Below are 19,396 nucleotides of genomic sequence, written 5' to 3' on the forward strand. Positions count from 1 at the left end.
TGAGTCTGGCTAATGGTTTATCAATTTTGTTTGTCTTCTCAAAGAACCAGCTTTTAGTTTTATTGATCTTTTCTATCATTTCCTTCATTTCTTTTTCATCTATTTCTGATCTGATCTTTATGATTTCTTTCCTTCTGCTAACTTTGGAGTTTTTTTGTTCTTCTTTCTCTAATTGCTTTAGGTGTAAGGTTAGGTTTTTTATTTGAGATTTCTCTTGTTTCTTGAGGTAGGATTGTATTGCTACAAACTTCATCATGTTTTCATTGTCATTTGTTTCTAGGTATTTTAAATTTTTCTCTTTGATTTCTTCAGTGATCTCTTGGTTATTTAGTAGTGTATTGTTTAGCCTCCCTGTGTTTGTATTTTTTCCAAATTTTTTCCTGTAATTGATATCTAGGCTCATAGTGTTGTTGTCAGAAAAGATACTTGATACGATTTCAATTTTCTTAAATTTACCAAGGCTTGATTTGTGACCCAAGATATGATCTATCCTGGACAATGTTCCTCGAGCACTTAAGAAGAAAGTGTATTCTGTTGTTTTTGGATGGAATGTCCTATAAATATCAATTAAGTCCATCTTGTTTAATGTATCATTTAAAGCTTGTGTTTCCTTATTTATTTTCATTTTGGATGATCTGTCCATTGGTGAAAGTGGGGTGTTAAAGTCCCCTTCTATGATTGTGTTACTGTCGATTTCCCCTTTTATGGCTGTTAACATTTGCCTTATGTACTGAGGTGCTCCTATTTTGGGTGCATAAATATTTACAATTGCTATATCTTCTTCTTGGATTGATCCTTTGATCATTATGTAGTGTCCTTCTTTGTCTCTTGTAATAGTCTTTATTTTAAAGTCTATTTTGTCTGATATGAGAATTGCCACTCTAGCTATCTTTTGATTTCCATTTACATGGAATATCTTTTTCCATCCCCTCACTTTCAGTCTGTATGTGTCCCTAGGTCTAAAGTGAGTCTCTTGTAAACAGCATATATACGGGTCTTGTTTTTGTATCCATTCTGCCATTCTATGTGTTTTCGTGGGAGCATTTAATCCATTTACATTTAAGGTAGTTATCGATATGTATGTTCCTATTACCATTTTCTTAATTGTTTTGGGTTTGTTATTGTAGGTCTTTTCCTTCTCTTGTGTTTCCTGCCTAAAGAAGTTCCTTTAGCATTTGTTGTAAAGCTGGTTTGGTGGTGCTGAATTCTCTTAGCTTTTGCTTGTCTGTAGAGGTTTTAATTTCTCCGTGGAACCTGAATGACATCCTTGCTGGGTAATCTTTTTTTTTTTTTTTAAAAGAAATTCACGTTCTTTTATTTATTTATTTATTTATTTATTTATTTATTTATTTATGACTGTGTTGAGTCTTCGTTTCTGTGCGAGGGCTTTCTCTAGTTGCGGCAAGTGGGGACCACTCTTCATCGCGGTGCGCGGGCCTCTCACCATCGCGGCCTCTCTTGTTGCGGAGCACAGGCTCCAGATGTGCAGGCTCAGTAATTGTGGCTCACGGGCCCAGTTGCTCCGTGGCATGTGGGATCTTCCCAGACCAGGGCTCGAACCCGTGTCCCCTGCATTGGCAGGCAGATTCTCAACCACTGCGCCACCAGGGAAGCCCCGTTGCTGGGTAATCTTGATTGTAGGTTTTTCCCTTTTATCATTTTAAATATGTCCTGCCACTCCCTTCTGGCTTGCAGAGTTTCTGCTGAAAGATGAGCTGTTAACCTTATGGGGAGTCCCTTGTGTGTTATTTGTTGTTTTTCCCTTGCTGCTTTTAATATTTTTTCTTTGTATTTAATTTTTTTTGATAGTTTGATTAATATGTGTCTTGGCATGTTTCTCCTTGGATTTATCCTGTATGGGACCCTCTGCCCTTCCTGGACTTGACTGACTATTTCCTTTCCTATATTAGGGAAGGAATATAGGAAATAATCTCTTCAAATATTTTCTCAGTCCCTTTCTTTTTCTCTTTTTCTTCTGGGGCCTCTACAATTCTTATGTTGGTGCGTTTAATGTTGTCTCAGAGGTCTCTGAGACTGTCCTCAATTCTTTTCATTCTTTTTTCTTTATTCTGCTCTGTGGTAGTTATCTCCACTATTTTACCTTCCAGGTCACTTATCCGTTCTTCTGCCTCAGTTATTCTGCTATTGGTTCCTTATAGAGAATTTTTAACTTCATTTATTGTGTTGTTCATCATTGTTTGTTTGCTCTTTATTTCTTCTAGTCCCTTGTTAAACGTTTCTTATATTTTCTCCATTCTATTTCCAAGATTTTGGATCGTCTTTACTATCATTACTCTGAATTCTTTTTCAGGTAGACTGCCTCTTTCCTCTTCATTTGTTTGTTGTGGTGGGTTTTTACCTTGCTCCTTCATCTGCTGTGTATTTCTCTGTCTTCTCATTTTGCTTAATTTACTGTGTTTGGAGTCTCCTTTTCACAGGCTGCAGGTTCGTAGTTTGCATTGTGTATTGTGTCTGCCCCCAGTGGGTAAGTTTGGTTCAGTGGGTTGTGTAGGCTTCCTGGTGGAGGCGACTGGTGCCTGTGTTTTGGTGGATGATGCTGGATCTTGTCTTTCTGGTGGGCAGAACCACATCCGGTGGTGTGTTTTGAGGTGTCTGTGAACTTAGTATGATTTTAGGCAGCCTCTCTGCTAATGGGTGGGGTTGTGTTCCTGTCTTGCTAGTTGTTTGGAATGGAGTGTCCAGCACAGTAGCTTGCTGGTTGTTGAGTGGAGCTGGGTCTTAGTGTTGAGATGGAGATCTCTGGGAGAGCTTTCGCTGTTTGATATTTCGTGGAGCCGGGAGGTCTCTGGTGGACCAATGCCCTGAACTCAGCTCTCCCACCTCAGAGGTTCAGGCCTGACACCTGGCCAGAGCACCAAGACCCTGTAAGCCACTCGGCTGCTAGTGCTGGAGGGTCTCCTGCAGAGGCGGGGGACGGCTGGGGCTCACGGCTGGGGCAAGGATCTGGGAGCAGAAGTTCTCTGTTATTCTTTGAATAATATATGTAGTGCAGATATAGGTTGTGACTGTAAAATGTAGAGTCATTTGCTTTAATAGTTCTCTGACTGTCTTTGGAATTTGACAAGCTTTCCCAGAACACAAGCCTGAAGAGAAAGCCAGTAATAGCCTGCAGGTTAAACTGAACTCTCAAGAAGTAATTTGGGGCCCACTTTAGCATAGACTAATAGATGATCAACGCCTTAGAGTTCTATTGTATTACCTAAGACAGGGTCACATTTGTTTTAATTAGGACAGGAAACATTTTTTGAATGTATGTAGCCTTGGAAGTAAAAAAAAAAAAAAAAGTCTCAGAATTACCTATCCCTCACCAAGGTAACTTCCAAAAGTAACATATTTTGATTGCAAAATGTCTACTTAGGGACACAATTAGCTGAGTTACTATATGAGATTGTCAACTATTTAGACAGTTAAATGTTGGCATATAGGATCATATATTTTTAAAATATGACCTTAATGTTAGTTAAACTCTTGCTTCTCTCTGAAAGCAGTTAGAGAGCATTGCCAGTAATTGATTCGAGTCATTCCAATTTTGTTAACAGTGCTTCTGTATCATCATGTTTTCTATATATAAACACAGGTTTGTTTCATTTTTGAATGGGTTGATTTCTACTCAGAAGAATAGAAATTACCATCCATGCTTTGACCTACTAAAAGTAGTCTTTGTGGTTCTTCAAAGTTGTTCCAGCTAATCCAGACTTCAGAAGTGTTATTTGGAAGCATAAGCGTTAATACCGTGGGGTAGTATATAGTAATATGGCAAAGAAAACTCAGAACAGTACGCATAGTATCAAAAATATTGAGAGAGTGGATTAGGGGGAAATTTTTATCTTTGTTTTCCTTACAGCTCTGCCATGAAGTAAAGCTTCGGAGGAAAATCAACATGAGTGAACGTGCGATCATTGATCTTGATCGTGAAAAGGCCATTCAAGACGAAATGATGGAATCTTCTCCAAATTGTCCCAATTCAAGACAATGTGAATTTACAGGGATGAATCACAGGGATGGTCTGGGAAAAAAAGGTAAAGCAGAGCAGAGCTTACTCAGTGAAAGAAATCAAATGCGTAAGGAACAAAAAACAATCAAAAAATCAAAAGTAGGGTTAATGGATTCTATGGCCACAGACAACCAAAAGGAATGTGAGACCCCGCCTGACCTGAGGACTTCTGAGGAAGAGAACAAGAGCTGCTCTGGCGCCCTCAACACAGTAAGTAAGCCAGGATTGGCCTAGGAGTGTTTCTAAAGACATATTTACATTTCAAAGTGCTAACATACTATTGTTTATATGTATAAAGGCTCTTGAAGAACTTGCCAAAGTTAGTGAAGAATTATGCAGCTTTCAAGAGGAAATTCGAAAGCGTTCTAACCACAGAAGGTAGGCTGGTACATCTATGATGATTTTTATGTTGGAAAATCAAAAAGAATGTTGTTTTTAGTTAATGAATCCAAACTTCCTTTAGCATCTAACACTTTGTTAGTGAGAATTAATAATGCTGTTAAAATACGTTATCTTAGGAGATAAAAACTTAAATTGTATGTTTCTCTGTTCACTAATTCTTAAAGCAAATCTAGTTCTCTTTGTAGTTTGACTCTTAGGCGTACTTTACTTTTTTGGTGTTTAGTGAAGTTATACTAACCATAATAAATAATAAAATAACAAGTAAACTCCAATGGAGTTCTTTTTTATTTTGAGTATTTGGCCAGTGGAAGAGTATACTGGGTTAATCTAGTTAAATACATCTTTAAACTATGTCAAGTTTAACAATGTGGTGTTTTAATTATATAATGATGTTCTACTGAAACATTTTGAGCCATTTATTTTTCTACATTTATTATATATATAATGGAAGCATTCATAATTTTCAGAATAACATATTGTAAATATGTACACACATACATATTTATACAGTGCTGTAAAACATGCTCTTTCAGTTCAGAAGCACCCTTATAACCATAAGGGTAAGTTTTAGCCAAATTGAAAAATAAATTGGAATTCTCTACAAGTTAAGTAAAGATGGATTGTTCTAGGATCACTATTTATCTCCTAGTGGGGCAGTATACTTCTCTTAGAAGCTATAGGAATGTGGACCCTTATTTTTCTTTAGCTTTTTTGAAGCTCAGAGAGAATTTTTGTACTGACTTACAATAGATTTTCTTACCCAGCCATGATTTTTACATAATTTTGCCTTCCACTTTTCCATTTAGCTTTTGTCTACTACTCTCTGCTAATGGGTATTTGTCTGCACTTTATTGTAAGCTATCTCGTAATAAAAGTTGAAGAGATATAAATATGATTATATGTATCAATATGATTAATTAATGTTAATTTGTGAACCCACATTCTTGCTATATTTAGGTTTTTATTTCAATAATTCTTACTTGCCAATTTTTTTTTACAAACCACACCTGGTATAAAGTTCTCACTGCCACTTATGGCCTTTCGAGAAAAGCTCAAAATCCTTAGTATGTAATTCAAAGTCATTACAGTTTGACCTAATATTTCTCTTTTATTTGCCGTCATCCTTACCACTTTTTTATATTCCATCCACACCAAAGTACTCACTGTTCCTTGAATAGCCACACTGTTTGTACTGCAGCTCTCTTTTGCTTATATGTCCTTTACTCATAAAAAAAAAAAAAGATGATCACTTTTCTTTCATGCCCAAATAACACCTTCCATTTGGTATTGCTCATGTCTGTTTGCGCTTTGATTCAGATTTCTGTCACACTATTTAGAATGTTATTTCAAATTCATGGGGAGGAGTTTGAGCTCAGAAGATGTTATAAATCGGAATTCAGTAGGCAAAGCGGATATAAGGAAATGGCAAGAGAAAACCTATAGAAATGGGAATGCCAATAGCAGGCACCCAAGAGACTACACACAGTCGAGTCTGAGTGTAGGTGAAGTTTTAGGTAATAGAAAAAAATGAGAGACACAGTTAAAAAGATAGTTTGGGTCAGACTATGTATATGGAGTTGAATACAACACTGAGAGGTGGCCTTCATCCTGCAGTAAAAGGGACTTGAAGTTTTGTACTGTGGGATTTATATAAAAATAATGTTTAAGGAAGTTGTGACTCCTTTTCCTATAACAGAATCCATTGCTTTAGCCCCAGTGTCTTTTAAGAGCTTATCATAAATAAAGTCATCACTAATATACCATGTTTTATAATTGTCTAGGATGAAGTCAGATTCTTTTCTCCAGGAAACACCAGTTGTAATTAATATGCCTTATGGAGATCACATGATCAACAACAACCAGTGCATTACTTCAGCCAATTTAGAAAAAGAGAAAAAGAAAAATAGAAAGAATCTGAGCTGTACTGATGTTTTCCAAAACAGTTCTAAGAAAAAAGGTGGAATTGATACAACTGATCTGCAAAGAAGTGAAACCCCACCAGTTCCTCCTCCAAGAAGTACATCTCGAAATTTTCCCAGCTCATGTTCTGCACAAGCCCATGAAAGTTTGAAGGAAAGTTCAGACCACAACGGCTGGGTGGCCCAAGAAGGTCAAGGCGAAAAGAACTGCAACCCTCATTTCCTCTGGAGGCAAGACAAGATGCCTATACTGTGTCTAAATGAAGGGAAGACTTTGAAAGATGGTATCACATTTTCTTCTTTGGCACCAGAAACCAAAATAGATAAGAAGCCTTCATGTAATGAAAATGTTGGACTTACCATGTGGTCATGTGACACTGGGATTGGTGCAAAAAATAGCCCCTCTACACCATGGTTTCAGAAAACCTGTTCTATTCCCAATAAGCCAAAATATGAAAAGGTGATTCCAGATCACCCTGCTAAATCTCATCCTGATCTTCACACAAGCAATGTCTGTAGCTCCTTGCTGACACAGAGCAGTGGCCCACTGAGAAGTTTCAGTTGTGGCTTTGAAAGGACTACTAAGAATGAAAAGCTGGCAGCAAAGACTGATGAATTTAACAGAATCGTATTTAGAACAAATAGAAATTGTCATGCAGTACAGCAAAGTCAAAGCTACTCAGAACCATCTGAAGATCTTCAGCCCTGTAATACTTTACTTTCTTGCACAGGTAACATCTCAGAAAGTGACAGTGTATCTGACATTCTGAAAACCAGTGCCCCCATGCCTGTGCCCAGGGAAAATGTGCATGATAATTCCACCAAAAAACCCACAACAGGCCTATTCAGACAAATGCAGGAACACATAAGCCCTAGCAGTTACCGGAATATGCTCCACGAGCATGACTGGAGACCAAGTAATTTGTCTGGCCGACCAAGGTCAGCTGATCCCAGGTCAAATTATGGTGTGGTGGAAAAGCTGCTGAAAACCTATGAGACATCATCGGGGTCCGCATTGCAAAATTCTAAATGCTTCCAGGCTAATTGGACCAAGTGTAATTCTGATGTCAGTGGTGGAGCCACATTAAGTCAGCATTTTAAAAAGTTCCAAATAGAACAAGAGCTTCAGCAAAAGCCAGCTATGTGTGGAGCGCAGCAAGTGAAGCAAGGAGCAGATCGGAAAGAGGTAACTGAGGTGAGAAAGAAATTTAACATATTTTGGTAGAACTGCATCCATATTTAGCAATGGCTCAGAGTTCAGTCAGTTGCCCATTCATATAAATAGAATGTAGGCACGTGTTTTGACATCTTCTTCGTTCCTTGACCCTTCATTTGTGAATAAATATAAACCTTAGAATTGTAACTCAACATGAACTTTTAAAAGCATAGTTTTTAAGTCTGGGTTTAGCACATTATAACTTTTATTTAAATTCTGAAATGGCACAACACAATGTAATAAATTAAATTCTTAAGAACCTCAAAAAGATCAAATGTTTGTTGTGTTTCTTTCTTGAAAAAATATTCTGAATGTGCATCTGTTCATTTATAGAATCTTATCCTGTTAAAGTGTTTATATTTTTAAAAGTATATGGGAAGTATTTATAAATAACTCGCACTTTTTGGTTATTAGCTATGGTTGGTTCAGTCATTCCCAGAATTTGATTCATGTTCTTCCTCAGGGGATTAGTCACATGAATATGAGTTTGGGTGAAAAAAAATCATTTAAAATAGTGCCTTATGCAGTTCTCTTATTGTGGAACTAAAAGGCAGTATATGAAAATAAAAATGATAGTATAACGTAAAAAAATTTAAGATCATTATTATTTGTATAAATTCTTTGTGTGGAAATTGCCCGCCCCCCAAAAAAATGGGTATTTAAATAAACTGTTACCCTTTCTTTATTCCAGTTTGCTTGCAAAAGAGTATAATCTTAGAGGATAAAAAGAGGTTGAGGAGATTTGTATTTACAATGAAGAGCTATCCATCAGCACCTTTTATGCATAATTTATAAAAAGTTACAAGGTGACATATTGTTATAATTAGCCAATGCTTTGAAAATCCTGGTTTTACATAGTGCAATGTATATGCACCATTGTTTTAAACGAGGCAGGTTGCCTCCTTCTGGTGTAAGAAATTATTTTTATGAGGCTTTCAAGCCCTACAAAAGTATCAGTTTACATGTAGTTTATCAGAAACTTTGCCTGTTTGCCCAAAGTACAAATAATTATCCTGCTTTTCTATTTTTGTTTTTTTTAGTTGAGCCCATAAATACCTGTAAGGTCCTGTGGCTTCAGATGGGAAATGAAAGCACATATACAATAATCAGCCAAAATTCTCATGAACAAATATTACTAAATATCTCCCATTTTTGTACTGATTGGAGGTTTGGGAAGGGTCCTCTGCTGTCGATCGTTAAGAGTAGTTCCCCATCCCTCCCCCCCAGGAACAGGTTTAAAAAAATAAGACTCCAAGGAGAGAAAAAGCAAATGCAGGTTACTCTCATAGAAATAAAGGCTGCCCTTACTGCCTGTCTCAGGTGAAAGAGCACAGGCTTTGTTAAGAAGGTCAGTAAGAATCAAAGGTACAAAATGTGTCATGAAAGCTTTTTAACTGTTTCTTAATGTCAAGAGTCCTAGAATGCTTTTCTTCCATTAAAATAAAAAGAAAGAGAAGTAGGAAGAAATGAAAGAAAGCGAAAGGAAGAGAAGGGAAAGGTTTTCAGTCTTCGGAAGATACCCAAGATAGATCGCAACTCTTTCTTAGCAAATAGAATGAAGTTATATTTTAAAGTATTTTAATGACAATTTTGAAACTTTGTAGAGATAGTAACAGTGGTTCTTAGTGGAAAAGAAAAGATAGCATCAGACAAATCATTTGGTGGTTTGTGTGCCTTTTGCTTATGATCTCTAAAAGTGTCAATAACTTGACATAAAATAACTGGACATAAATTAATTCTTCTTTAAATTATTATCTTTAAAAAAAAAACACTAAAATATCCTAACACTCCACTAAGAAAAATCTTTAGTTCTATCATATCAATTTTATCTAACATGAACTTTTGAGTTCTAACATAACATTAACTCATGTTTAGTTGTAAAAAGAAATCAGTTGTATTAAAACTTGTCAGTGTGGAGATCTACAAGATTATCAAATGCCATATTCATATTAAAATTGAATTGTTTTGATTAAAACATTCAAGACCAGGAATAGCTTCTTAAATTTTCAATGCTTTTTCTTGCTTATAAACGTGGTAATACAATACATTAATCCTATAGTTGGGATCCATAATATATTAAGCTCATTGTTTGTGTCTGAATAGTGAGATGAATGTCTTCATTTGTGTCTTAAGGAATCCATGGCAGTGAAATCCTCACATGGAAAAGGATTTTCCCGACCTGCTAGACCAGCAAATCGCCGTCTCCCGTCCAGGTGGGCATCCAGATCTCCATCGGCACCCCCTGCCTTGCGGAGAACTGTCCACAACTTTCCCATTTCTCTGCGATCAGAAGCATCGATGGTCTGAGTCTCTGGCCTGGATTACTAGATTACAAAAGTCCCAATTGCCAAACAGAGTATTCTGAGTGTTTACAACCAATTCTGTCTCTTCTGTGTCTTTCAAGATTACTGGGACAATTGAAATCTTAACTTCCCATCAGTCTTCAGTGTTTTTAATCTGTGGAACAATTATCTTCCTGTATTTTGATTTTTTAGATCAGAATTTTTTAATGCCATCCTCATTAGTTTGCCAATATGATTTAAGTTGAAACAATGTACTATATTGTATATTCCAACTTTGTTGCAAGTGGCAGAAAGCAAGGTTATTTGCATGGCCGTGTGTTTTGTAGGTGCATGTGTTGATATAGGAAGTATCAGTATGTATTTAGATAAGAAAAACTTACGTGCTAGTGTTGACTTTGAAATTATAACATGTATACCTATATATTCTTTGTGTTTATTTAAAATTTTTAAAAATATACAGTATTATTTATATTTTTTATACCTTTTAATAGGTATCCACTTAAGGCTCTTGAGGTACCTATATTAACTAACCACTTCCTTGGTCCCAACTACATACAAAACTAATTATACATATATCTAACGTTAGTAGATTTCTACAGACAACTCATAGTTCCTTAACCCATATAAAGATAGACTAATACCATTGATCGCCTTGTTTACTCTTTTAAATAAATTAAAGTGTCACAGGTTTAAACAGATTAGCCTTCTAAAGCAAACGTAAAATGTTCACAAAAGCTTTGATATATCATTCAGCAGTCTATTGCAGTTTTCCCTGTATAGTTGATCCTCAGAGCCAGCATCCTAAGACTGCTTTATAAACGATGTGACTAAACCATGAATTCATTTTGGCAACTTCAGTAACAAAATACCTTAAATAGGATATAGAAAGAAATTCAGTTATGCTGAATTCTGCTCTTTGGTAAAATTATAGTAAATTTTTGTTCAGCTACTTTATTTGGAGTCATACATATTGAGAGGTAAGTTATTCACTTTTTCCTTTTTCTAACCTTTTCCCGAAAATTAGTAGATAAGAGACTAATTCAATTTTTTATTAACAAAGAAAATCAGGAATGATATTTCATTGAGAGCTGAATTATATTTCTTATAGTGTACTACATTAAAAAAGCCTTAAACTAACCTTTGGCATCCATGGGCAGCATAAGGGGCAGAAACTTTTTTTGGGCCACAGTTCATGAACAGTGAGCATATTATATCTATATTGAGAACTGACAGAAATATGAGTGTTGAGGTGCTTGGAATTCTACGTGAAAGATCTTAGAAGCAACTTTGCTCTCCGTTGTCTCTATATAAAACCAGCTACGTTATTAGATAGTAATTCTATTTAAGCTTTTCTTTTACTAGCAAAAAGGTTAAGGAATTCTTATGACAAAAGTATTCAAAGAACCTTCTCCTTGTGATACATTCTAACAATTTAGAGAAATTCACTTCATTATACCATGATTTGAGGTAAAGTAATTAATTTTCAAATCCCAGACTGCCTTAAAGGCTCAAGACTGTTGCATGGTGATGGACAGATTCATACTTACCAATAGGAGAGCTTCCAGGAGTTGAGCAGAATTAAACTTCTAGAATGTGAGGTTGGAGCAGATGATAAGTAAAGGCTATAGATCCAGTCTTTTAATTCTTGTTTCTTTCAAGAATATCCTTTTCCATAGGAAGACTATCAGAGAAAAGTAACCTAGACATCAAATGATGTCACTCATATAATATGCTTTTCATCTAGAAGGGAGAAAACACTGGGGAGGTGGGAGCCTATGGCATAAAATGATGGACCTGGTAGGAAGATTCTGCTGTGTAACACTGGAGAGCCTGCCCAAGGGCTGTGTGACATAGCTGCTCCTCTCCTTCACTGCATTCCAGGTAGTCTGATGTGGATCTGTGGTTCCTAACTTGAATTACAAGTCAGAATATTGAAGATTGTTTTTTAAATTAGATTCCTGACCTCACCCCATAATTACTAAAGCAGAATTTCCAAGGGTGGGGAGGGAATCTTGAGTCTTTAATGAAACAAAGCAAAATATTTGATTAGGGAGATTTGGAAGCAGTGACATTGATTCATACCCCAGTGGATGGGCACCATTGGGTAGTCATGTTACTTCTCTGGAACTTGCCTTTGTTATCTGTAAATTAAAAGGGTAATATCGTCAGGCATCACAATTTTATGCCACTTGTTCTAACCGTTTGAATGAAACAGGGGGACACGTTTTAACATCTTATTTTGACAAAAATCATAGAATATTAGAGCTGAAAAAAAAAACTTAGCATCTAGTCCAACTCCTTGATTGTAAAGACAGAAAAACTAAAACAAAGATTATTTGAATGTTTTGTTTTCTCTTTTTAAATATTTTACAATTTTTATGGAAAAACCTACGAGTTAAATGGAAATTATCCTTGAAAATACATGTTTGATGTATCGTGATTTTTAACCAGTAGTTTTTCTACTTTGGATGGGCATTTTCTTCCCAACAACATACCCTTTATTATGCCATCATTGCTGGATTTAAGAGCTTTGTAAACATTTCAGAAGCACTTGATTAGAAGTTTTCCCTGTCAGACTTTGGAGGGGGAAATCTTATATTATTTCAATAGAGGGTTATTGATATTATAGGTTGATCTCAGAAAGGAATAAGAATGAGGCAGAGAAGAGTGCTTGAGTTTCTGTGGGTGTGCGTGTGTGCACACACGTGCACAACCCTTGCCCGAGTTCTCCATATTCCCTTATGCCCGAAGCCAAATATAAATGATGTTGCATAATTCATTTTATCAAAAATTATCCATAACTTTCATTTATTTTTACATAGACAGTGAAGATGACGAGATATTAACATGCACAAAACATGATTTACCTCTACATAGAGGATTTAGCCAGACTCCATGTCATCCTGAAAAAACATCTGGACCTAAAAAGGAGAATCTGCTTTCCTACAAAGATTTTTAAAATTATTTTTAGGCACACTTGCTGACAAACAACTACTTGATAATGAAATCTCTTCAGTCATTGGAAGCTATCAAGTAAAATAGGTGGGGAAACACTTGCTGTGGCATCGGTATACGTGAGGAACATTTTTATTTTCCTCCTTTTCTGGTGAAACTCCAGCTGAGAGTTTTTTTAAGTCTAAACTCAAATATGTACACAGTTCAACCTAGCTTCTCCTAAAACGTCTCTAGATAGTAGAGTCTAAAGACCAAGCCTGCCTGATTCCTACACCCGGCCGTATGCCAACACATCTAGTTTCTCATGTACTGACACCATTTTGTGCCCATTTTTCTGCTTATTGAGTCCAATTAAGTTTTGTTTGAAAAAGGAATACTCCTCTGAAATTTGCTTTTACATGATTAAATTAGTTAAATTATTTTTAGGCATATTACAATTTCTAATATAGTACGATTTTACTTCAAATTCTGCACATTTCTTCTTAAATAACAGGTACCTTTATCAGAATCTAGAACCATAACTTACTCATTTTACTATAGCTCAGAAAATATGCTCCTTCAAAAAATGAGCTTCATAAAGCAAAAAAATCAAAGCAAAGAAAAAAAAGTTGGGGGAGGACTTTTAAGACAAGTGTCTACTCAACATTTTTAAATCTTTGTCTCAGTGGGAAAAAAATCATAAGACTTAAAATCTGACATATATTACAATGATCTCATGAATCCAACAGGTAAGACTGGCAAATTCTGGAAAAAAAATATTCTGCTTATATGAAGCTGTGATGGAGTCTAGAAATGAGAGAAGAATCTAGAATAGGAAGGACCTTAGAAACCACCCAGAGCAATCTCATCTAGAGGAGAGAAACCCGAAACTTGGAGAGGTCTGCATGGCTGCCAAGGTTATAGGGCCAGGAACCCAGCCAGATTCAAACACCAGTGGTTTGCCTCCTTGTACACCCATGTGCATCTGGGACTTGATGGTTTGCAAAGCACATTCATATGCCTTGACTTGTTTACTTGTTAACAAGCTTCAAGGCAACCATTGTGATTTCTCATTACAGAAGGAAAAATTAAATAGCCAAGATAATAGAATAAATATTTCCCAAGATAACGTTTAGAAATAAATAGGTGGCTCTTCGACTCTTAGTTCAGGTTCTTTTCCCAAAGAAGAGAAGAGGAAGGCAAAGAGTGAATAGTTCCTTTTCAATTATGTTTTATGCATGACAATGGAATTGTTTATTTTGCTTTCATTGAGAATTTCTCTTAATTTTTTTATTAACATCTTTATCAGGGTATAATTGCTTTACAAGGGTCTGTTAGTTTCGGCTTTATAACAAAGTGAATCAGCTATACATATACATACATACCCATATCTCCTCCTTCTTGCGTTTCCCTCCCACCCTCCCTATCCCACCCCTCTAGATGGTCACAAAGCACCGAGCTGACCTCCCTGTGCTATGCAGCTGCTTCCCACTAGCTATCTATTTTATATTTGGTAGTGTATATATTTCCATGCCCCTCTCTCACTTTGTCCCAGCTTACCCTTCCCCCTCCCCGTGTCCTCAAGTCCATTCTCTATGTTTGCGCCTTTATTCTGTGGCCCGTGGAGGCATTCTGTGTCACCAATCTGGAAGCTCTCCGAAATCCCTCCTTTTGGATTTTAATGGTGACCGAGAATTTCTCTTAATTTTGTCTTCCAGTGATCTTAACCAAAATTCATCATTCATGATATGTATGATTTCAGTTCTTCCAAGAGATATTATTCAAGAGGTCATGAAGTCTCACTTTATGAAAATAATTTAACTTTTGATGCTTATGCTCTGATATTGTATAACTTTTGTATGTAAGTCAAAATGTTAAAGGTAAAAACCATTAAGTATCCCAATAAGTATCCAAAGCAATTCTCATCTATAGCAGCAATTGAATCCTGACCTCTTCAATCTTCAAAAGAATCACAGAAAATGTTCACTCTGTATGACTTATGTGTACTCCAGAATAAATGCACACATTTCCCTTGGAGCATGCAGTTATTTCCAATTTATAATTTCACTCTAAAATTAGTTGAGTCCCATCAATTTCTTTTTGAGGCTTTATTCTCCAGTTAAATTATTTACTCATGTAATTTTATAAAAATCACTGAACAAATTTAATCCAGCTATTTGGGATCTGCATATTTTTTTCCACATAATGCTATTCAGCCTCAAAGTAGCACCAAATTATACAACTTGAACTATAAAATTTTTTATTTCAGTCTTTGCAAGAAATTTTTGTGTTAAAATTAACCCAGTAAAGGATTCTCTGAGTTAATGATACCTAGAGTGAAATAGTTAATTTGCAATGAAAGCCAGAAAAACTTATTTTTAAAAGGAAGTTATATAAAGGAGTAAAAGGGGACAATATTCTATCTCTGTATGTTTAAATTCAGGAGGTAAATCATTGAGAATAAAGTTTCTTCCTGGGAAATCCCAGGCAAGGAGAGAGGAGCTGAAACCAGGCTTGTCACCATTTCATAATGACGGAAACTGGTGGTGGTGTAGCCCAGTGAGCCAAAGCTAAATGAACTCATGACATTTTCAACACAGCAAAAGCAACCACTAGGCTTTCCCAGGCAAACTGAGGGCCTGGGAAAAGTACAATATCAAGGACTCCAGGGTGGATGTGCTCAGGAGTCAGACAGGTGTTCATCTTCATGGAGATTCCTCATAAAGCATCAGAGACCTGACACTGAATCCAGGGCCAGGGTAGGAATGAAGTGTCCAGAGAAGGCAAATAGCAAGAGCAAGATACTAGATCAAGAAACCTAGTCCTGGGAACCAGCATGTAGGAAATTTAAGAGATAAAACTAGAGGTTGGGAGGGAAATTTCCATTGGAAATAGGAACGGAGAGGTTTTCACCAGCGTACCAGATCTTTACCGAAGTTGGGAGCCAAGAAGACTTGCATAGCAAGTGAAGGACCCATTTGTAGGGAATTAAGAGTGTAACCACCAGAAACTAAAATAAATGGAGGATCAGTGCAACTTGAGCTCTGATTTTGAAAGACAAGTGAAGGCGATGAGGTATGGACTGATGTTCTCTTCTTTTCACTGTCCTTTTATTGTCATTTTCCTGTGACTCTGCTGCCAGAATCTAAAATTTTATCTAGATAATCTCATAAATAAGTCATCTGTATCTTCACATAATAGACCATAAGAGCAAAACTAGGTACCCCAGAGACTGAAAGTGACATTTTTCTTCAATAAAAAATAAAAATAGGCACATCATCAAAGAGTAACACCATTTTTAGAAGAACTTAGAAAATTACTGTATATATGAAGTGGATCAGCATAGGTAACACCCAGATTTCATCTGAGAATAGAATACAGTCTTAGAGAAAAAGAAATGCAATGTTATTATAACTAAAGAAGGTGAAACTTAATCAACTTCTCTGAGCTCTGTCTGAATGGAAAGGAGGTAGATTTCATGGAGCAGAGGAAAAGGTATCTGAGACCAAGAGTATCAAGTGTTGATCCACTGTTGTCCAGTTAAAAAAAAAAGGCCAGGGTCTGAGAACATGAAGTTTCTGACCACAGGATTATTCGGTTCTGTCTCGGGAGGAAGAGGTTCCCACACACTGATCTGTGCCACAAGGTCACCCAATGCCATCAGCTCACTTTTTCCACACTAACTCAAGCACCCTTCTGATTCTCAAACTAACGACCTAGATATTGAGAGAAGTAAGACAGCATCCAGACTGGTGTTCTTTGACTATTTCCAGGAAGTTTTTCTCTAAGAGCAGAGAAAAGAAATCGCTACCCAAAGGTCTCTGATGTTGTCTAAAATTCTTTAATTTGGGGGGGTTGTAACTTGAAAATTTTTACAGTCCTTAAACAAACAGGAATTTTGTTTGCTTTGTTCACTGCCTTTGCCAAGCACTTAGGAAGGTGCCAGCAGAGAGTAAGCTCAATAAAATGTTTGTTGAATAAATTAACAAAAAATTTTTGTTAGGTATTTAACAATAACAGAATGAAATGTTTTAATCACCTCCTATCAGGAACTTCAAAATAGGTTTTCCTGTCTGCTTCCTTATTTAATTACCACTGGACTGAATTTATTTATTTCCTAAAATTGAGCCACCTGAATTTACATTGTATAGTCATTTCTCTTCTTGTCATAGTGTCACCATATTTTTAGCACTTAAAATGTGCATACAAATTGAGATCATTTTTTTCACTCTTTTGTAAACTTTATAAGCATAATCACTGAGGCAAGATACAAGATCACTACCAAAGAGATAGTATTCCTCTGTGTTTGAATTGACTGCTGGTAGAAATTTTGTTAAGTATCTTTTAGCTGAAAAGTTGACATGTTATATGAAATATTGTAAGGCTGTCTCTTTTATTGTCTTAGGAGAAAAACAGTTGAAGGGCCTTTGTGAAGGAAAAAAAATAACACTATATGGACTAACTTTTATCACAGGTCACTGAATTAAAATTTCCAACATTTCATTGTCGATAAGGTCAACTCTTTACAACTCTCACACTTTAATTCTGCTGCCATCTTATCACGCCCAGTGAAAGCTTTCACAATTTCACTTTCACAAAGAATTCAATCTTAACAAGTTTTTGCTAAATAAGCCAACTCTGAGGACTGCTGTTTATCATTAGCCAAAGCAGTGATTCATCATTTTAACCCATATTTTAGCCATTTTTACAAGTTTTTAATTCTCCATTTAAAAAAGAGTAATTCTACTAAATTGAAAATCTGATCAGCATTTTTCTCTGTCTAAACCAGCACATATACATGTAAAAGAGCAAGTTTTCAGACTCATTTCCCATTTCCTTATAAATGTATCTAAAAGATAAGCATCTAAATTATTATTTTTGCTAATTTTCAACAAAATTCAGCATTTATTTCCAACCCACTAATACACAAAGAAAAGCAAAAAACAAACTCTTTGAAAGGAGGTATTTTTGATGCACTGCTTCAGGGCTGCTGATTCATGCAGGATATAAAAAGTGACCTTCCCCATCAATGTCAACATCATAGATTCGTTTCTCTGCATACACTCACCAATGTGTATTTTCATTCATTAAAAATAAATCTCATATATAGTTGAAAATTTATTTTTACTGTTATTTTACTCTAAATCATCCATACAAAATTAATGGGCAAGGATTAATTAAATTGCCAAATTATCAGTGTCCATGCTTTTCAGTTAAAATAACGAGCAAAGTTAACGTTCATGTCTCAATCAGTCATTCCAGGATATACTTCTGGTGTGTTAGAACTATTGAACATCATTTAATAATTGTATCTTTTTCACCTTGTCAGTTTCTTTTTAAGCCCCAAACAGGGCATTCCTACCTAATATTTTTTTTCTCTGTTGGTGCGACATTTTCTGGTTGTTTGAACAGTTCATTTTAATATTAACCACAAGAACAGTGATGGTTTATGCATTTATTCTCAGGGTTTTATCCACTGAAAGATATAAAGGACTAGACCTTTGGCAGGTCCACGATATTATAGCTCATATTTCAAATATGCCTCTAAGTACATCCTACTATTTTTAGATGGCAGCTACCTAGTACTAGTTCAGCAGTAAAGAGAATGGTCTATGACCTTTTCACCATCATTTTCACTGGAAAAACTCATCTCTCTGACCTTTGGTGATTTCTGGATGTACTAAAAATTTTAAATCATCTGTTTTATTTTACTCAATATTCAGCTTGTGATCCAGACTTCCTGTATTAAATCACAAAGTGTATTTCCTGTAGGGAATACAATTTTTAAATTACTACACTTTAAATGTATAAGTGAAAAAATGATAACACACACAGTACAGATTTTTTTAGTATATATATTTGCTATTGGCAGGAAGTAGAACTTAGAAGGAATCAAGCACTTGTAAACAAAATACACAATGACAGTAATTGTTAGAAATTCTTAAACTCCGTTTTGGAATCAATGACTTTACATGGCATGTAATCTAAAGTTTGAAAACACTGACTCTCGCAGTAACTAATTAATTTCTCTAAAGACTGGCTGTGCAAGTCTCTGAAGACACGTGACGAAATCTCGCTTTTCAGCTTTTCCGCTCTAGCAGCCAGTGCCGTGAGCAGCCTTAGCACACTCTGTTCTTCCCCTAGTAGCATGTTCAGATTAATTTCTTGGGATGGTAATGTTGTCAGCCCTTTATTCCCTCAGCAAGGGAGTACCAAATTTTCCAATCAACAATCGTGCCTAAGCAGGCTATGCTTTCTAGGCTTACATAAAAGCAGCAAATATTCACCAACAAAGAAAATCAGATTATCTACTTTTCATTGAGTTGGCATGTACTAAACACAGTTTTTTACACTTTTTATTTTGAAGTAATAATAGACTCATAGGAAGTTGAGAAAATAGAACAAAGAATACCCCATGCATCCTTTTGTACCCAGCCTCCCCTGATGATGACATCTTATAAAGCTCTAGTATAAAATCAAAACCAGGAAATTGACATTAGGATATTACCGTTTTAAAACCTGCATTCATTTGTGTGTGTGTGTGTAAGTGTGTAAGTGTGCAGTTTTATGCACTTTTTTTCATGTACAAATTTGTATAATTACCACC

General features: G+C 35.9%; 1 protein-coding gene across 2 annotated transcripts in view; it reads left to right on the plus strand.

Annotated features, from left to right (window-relative positions):
- Positions 1 to 13,276, plus strand: part of KIAA0408 (KIAA0408 ortholog) — a 36,720-nt gene extending 23,444 nt beyond the window's left edge. For both annotated transcript variants that reach the window (XM_059941251.1, XM_059941250.1), the window contains exons 3-6: positions 3,866 to 4,225; positions 4,314 to 4,393; positions 6,199 to 7,531; positions 9,686 to 13,276. In XM_059941251.1, the coding sequence (XP_059797234.1) occupies positions 3,866 to 4,225; positions 4,314 to 4,393; positions 6,199 to 7,531; positions 9,686 to 9,859 (1,947 nt within the window). In that variant the 3' untranslated portion in view covers positions 9,860 to 13,276. The remainder of the gene's footprint in view (positions 1 to 3,865; positions 4,226 to 4,313; positions 4,394 to 6,198; positions 7,532 to 9,685) is intronic.
- The last annotated feature ends 6,120 nt before the right edge of the window (positions 13,277 to 19,396 follow it).

The sequence above is a fragment of the Balaenoptera ricei genome, chromosome 12 (genome assembly GCF_028023285.1).
Source record: "Balaenoptera ricei isolate mBalRic1 chromosome 12, mBalRic1.hap2, whole genome shotgun sequence".
In the NCBI taxonomy this organism is placed as follows: Eukaryota; Metazoa; Chordata; class Mammalia; order Artiodactyla; family Balaenopteridae; genus Balaenoptera; species Balaenoptera ricei.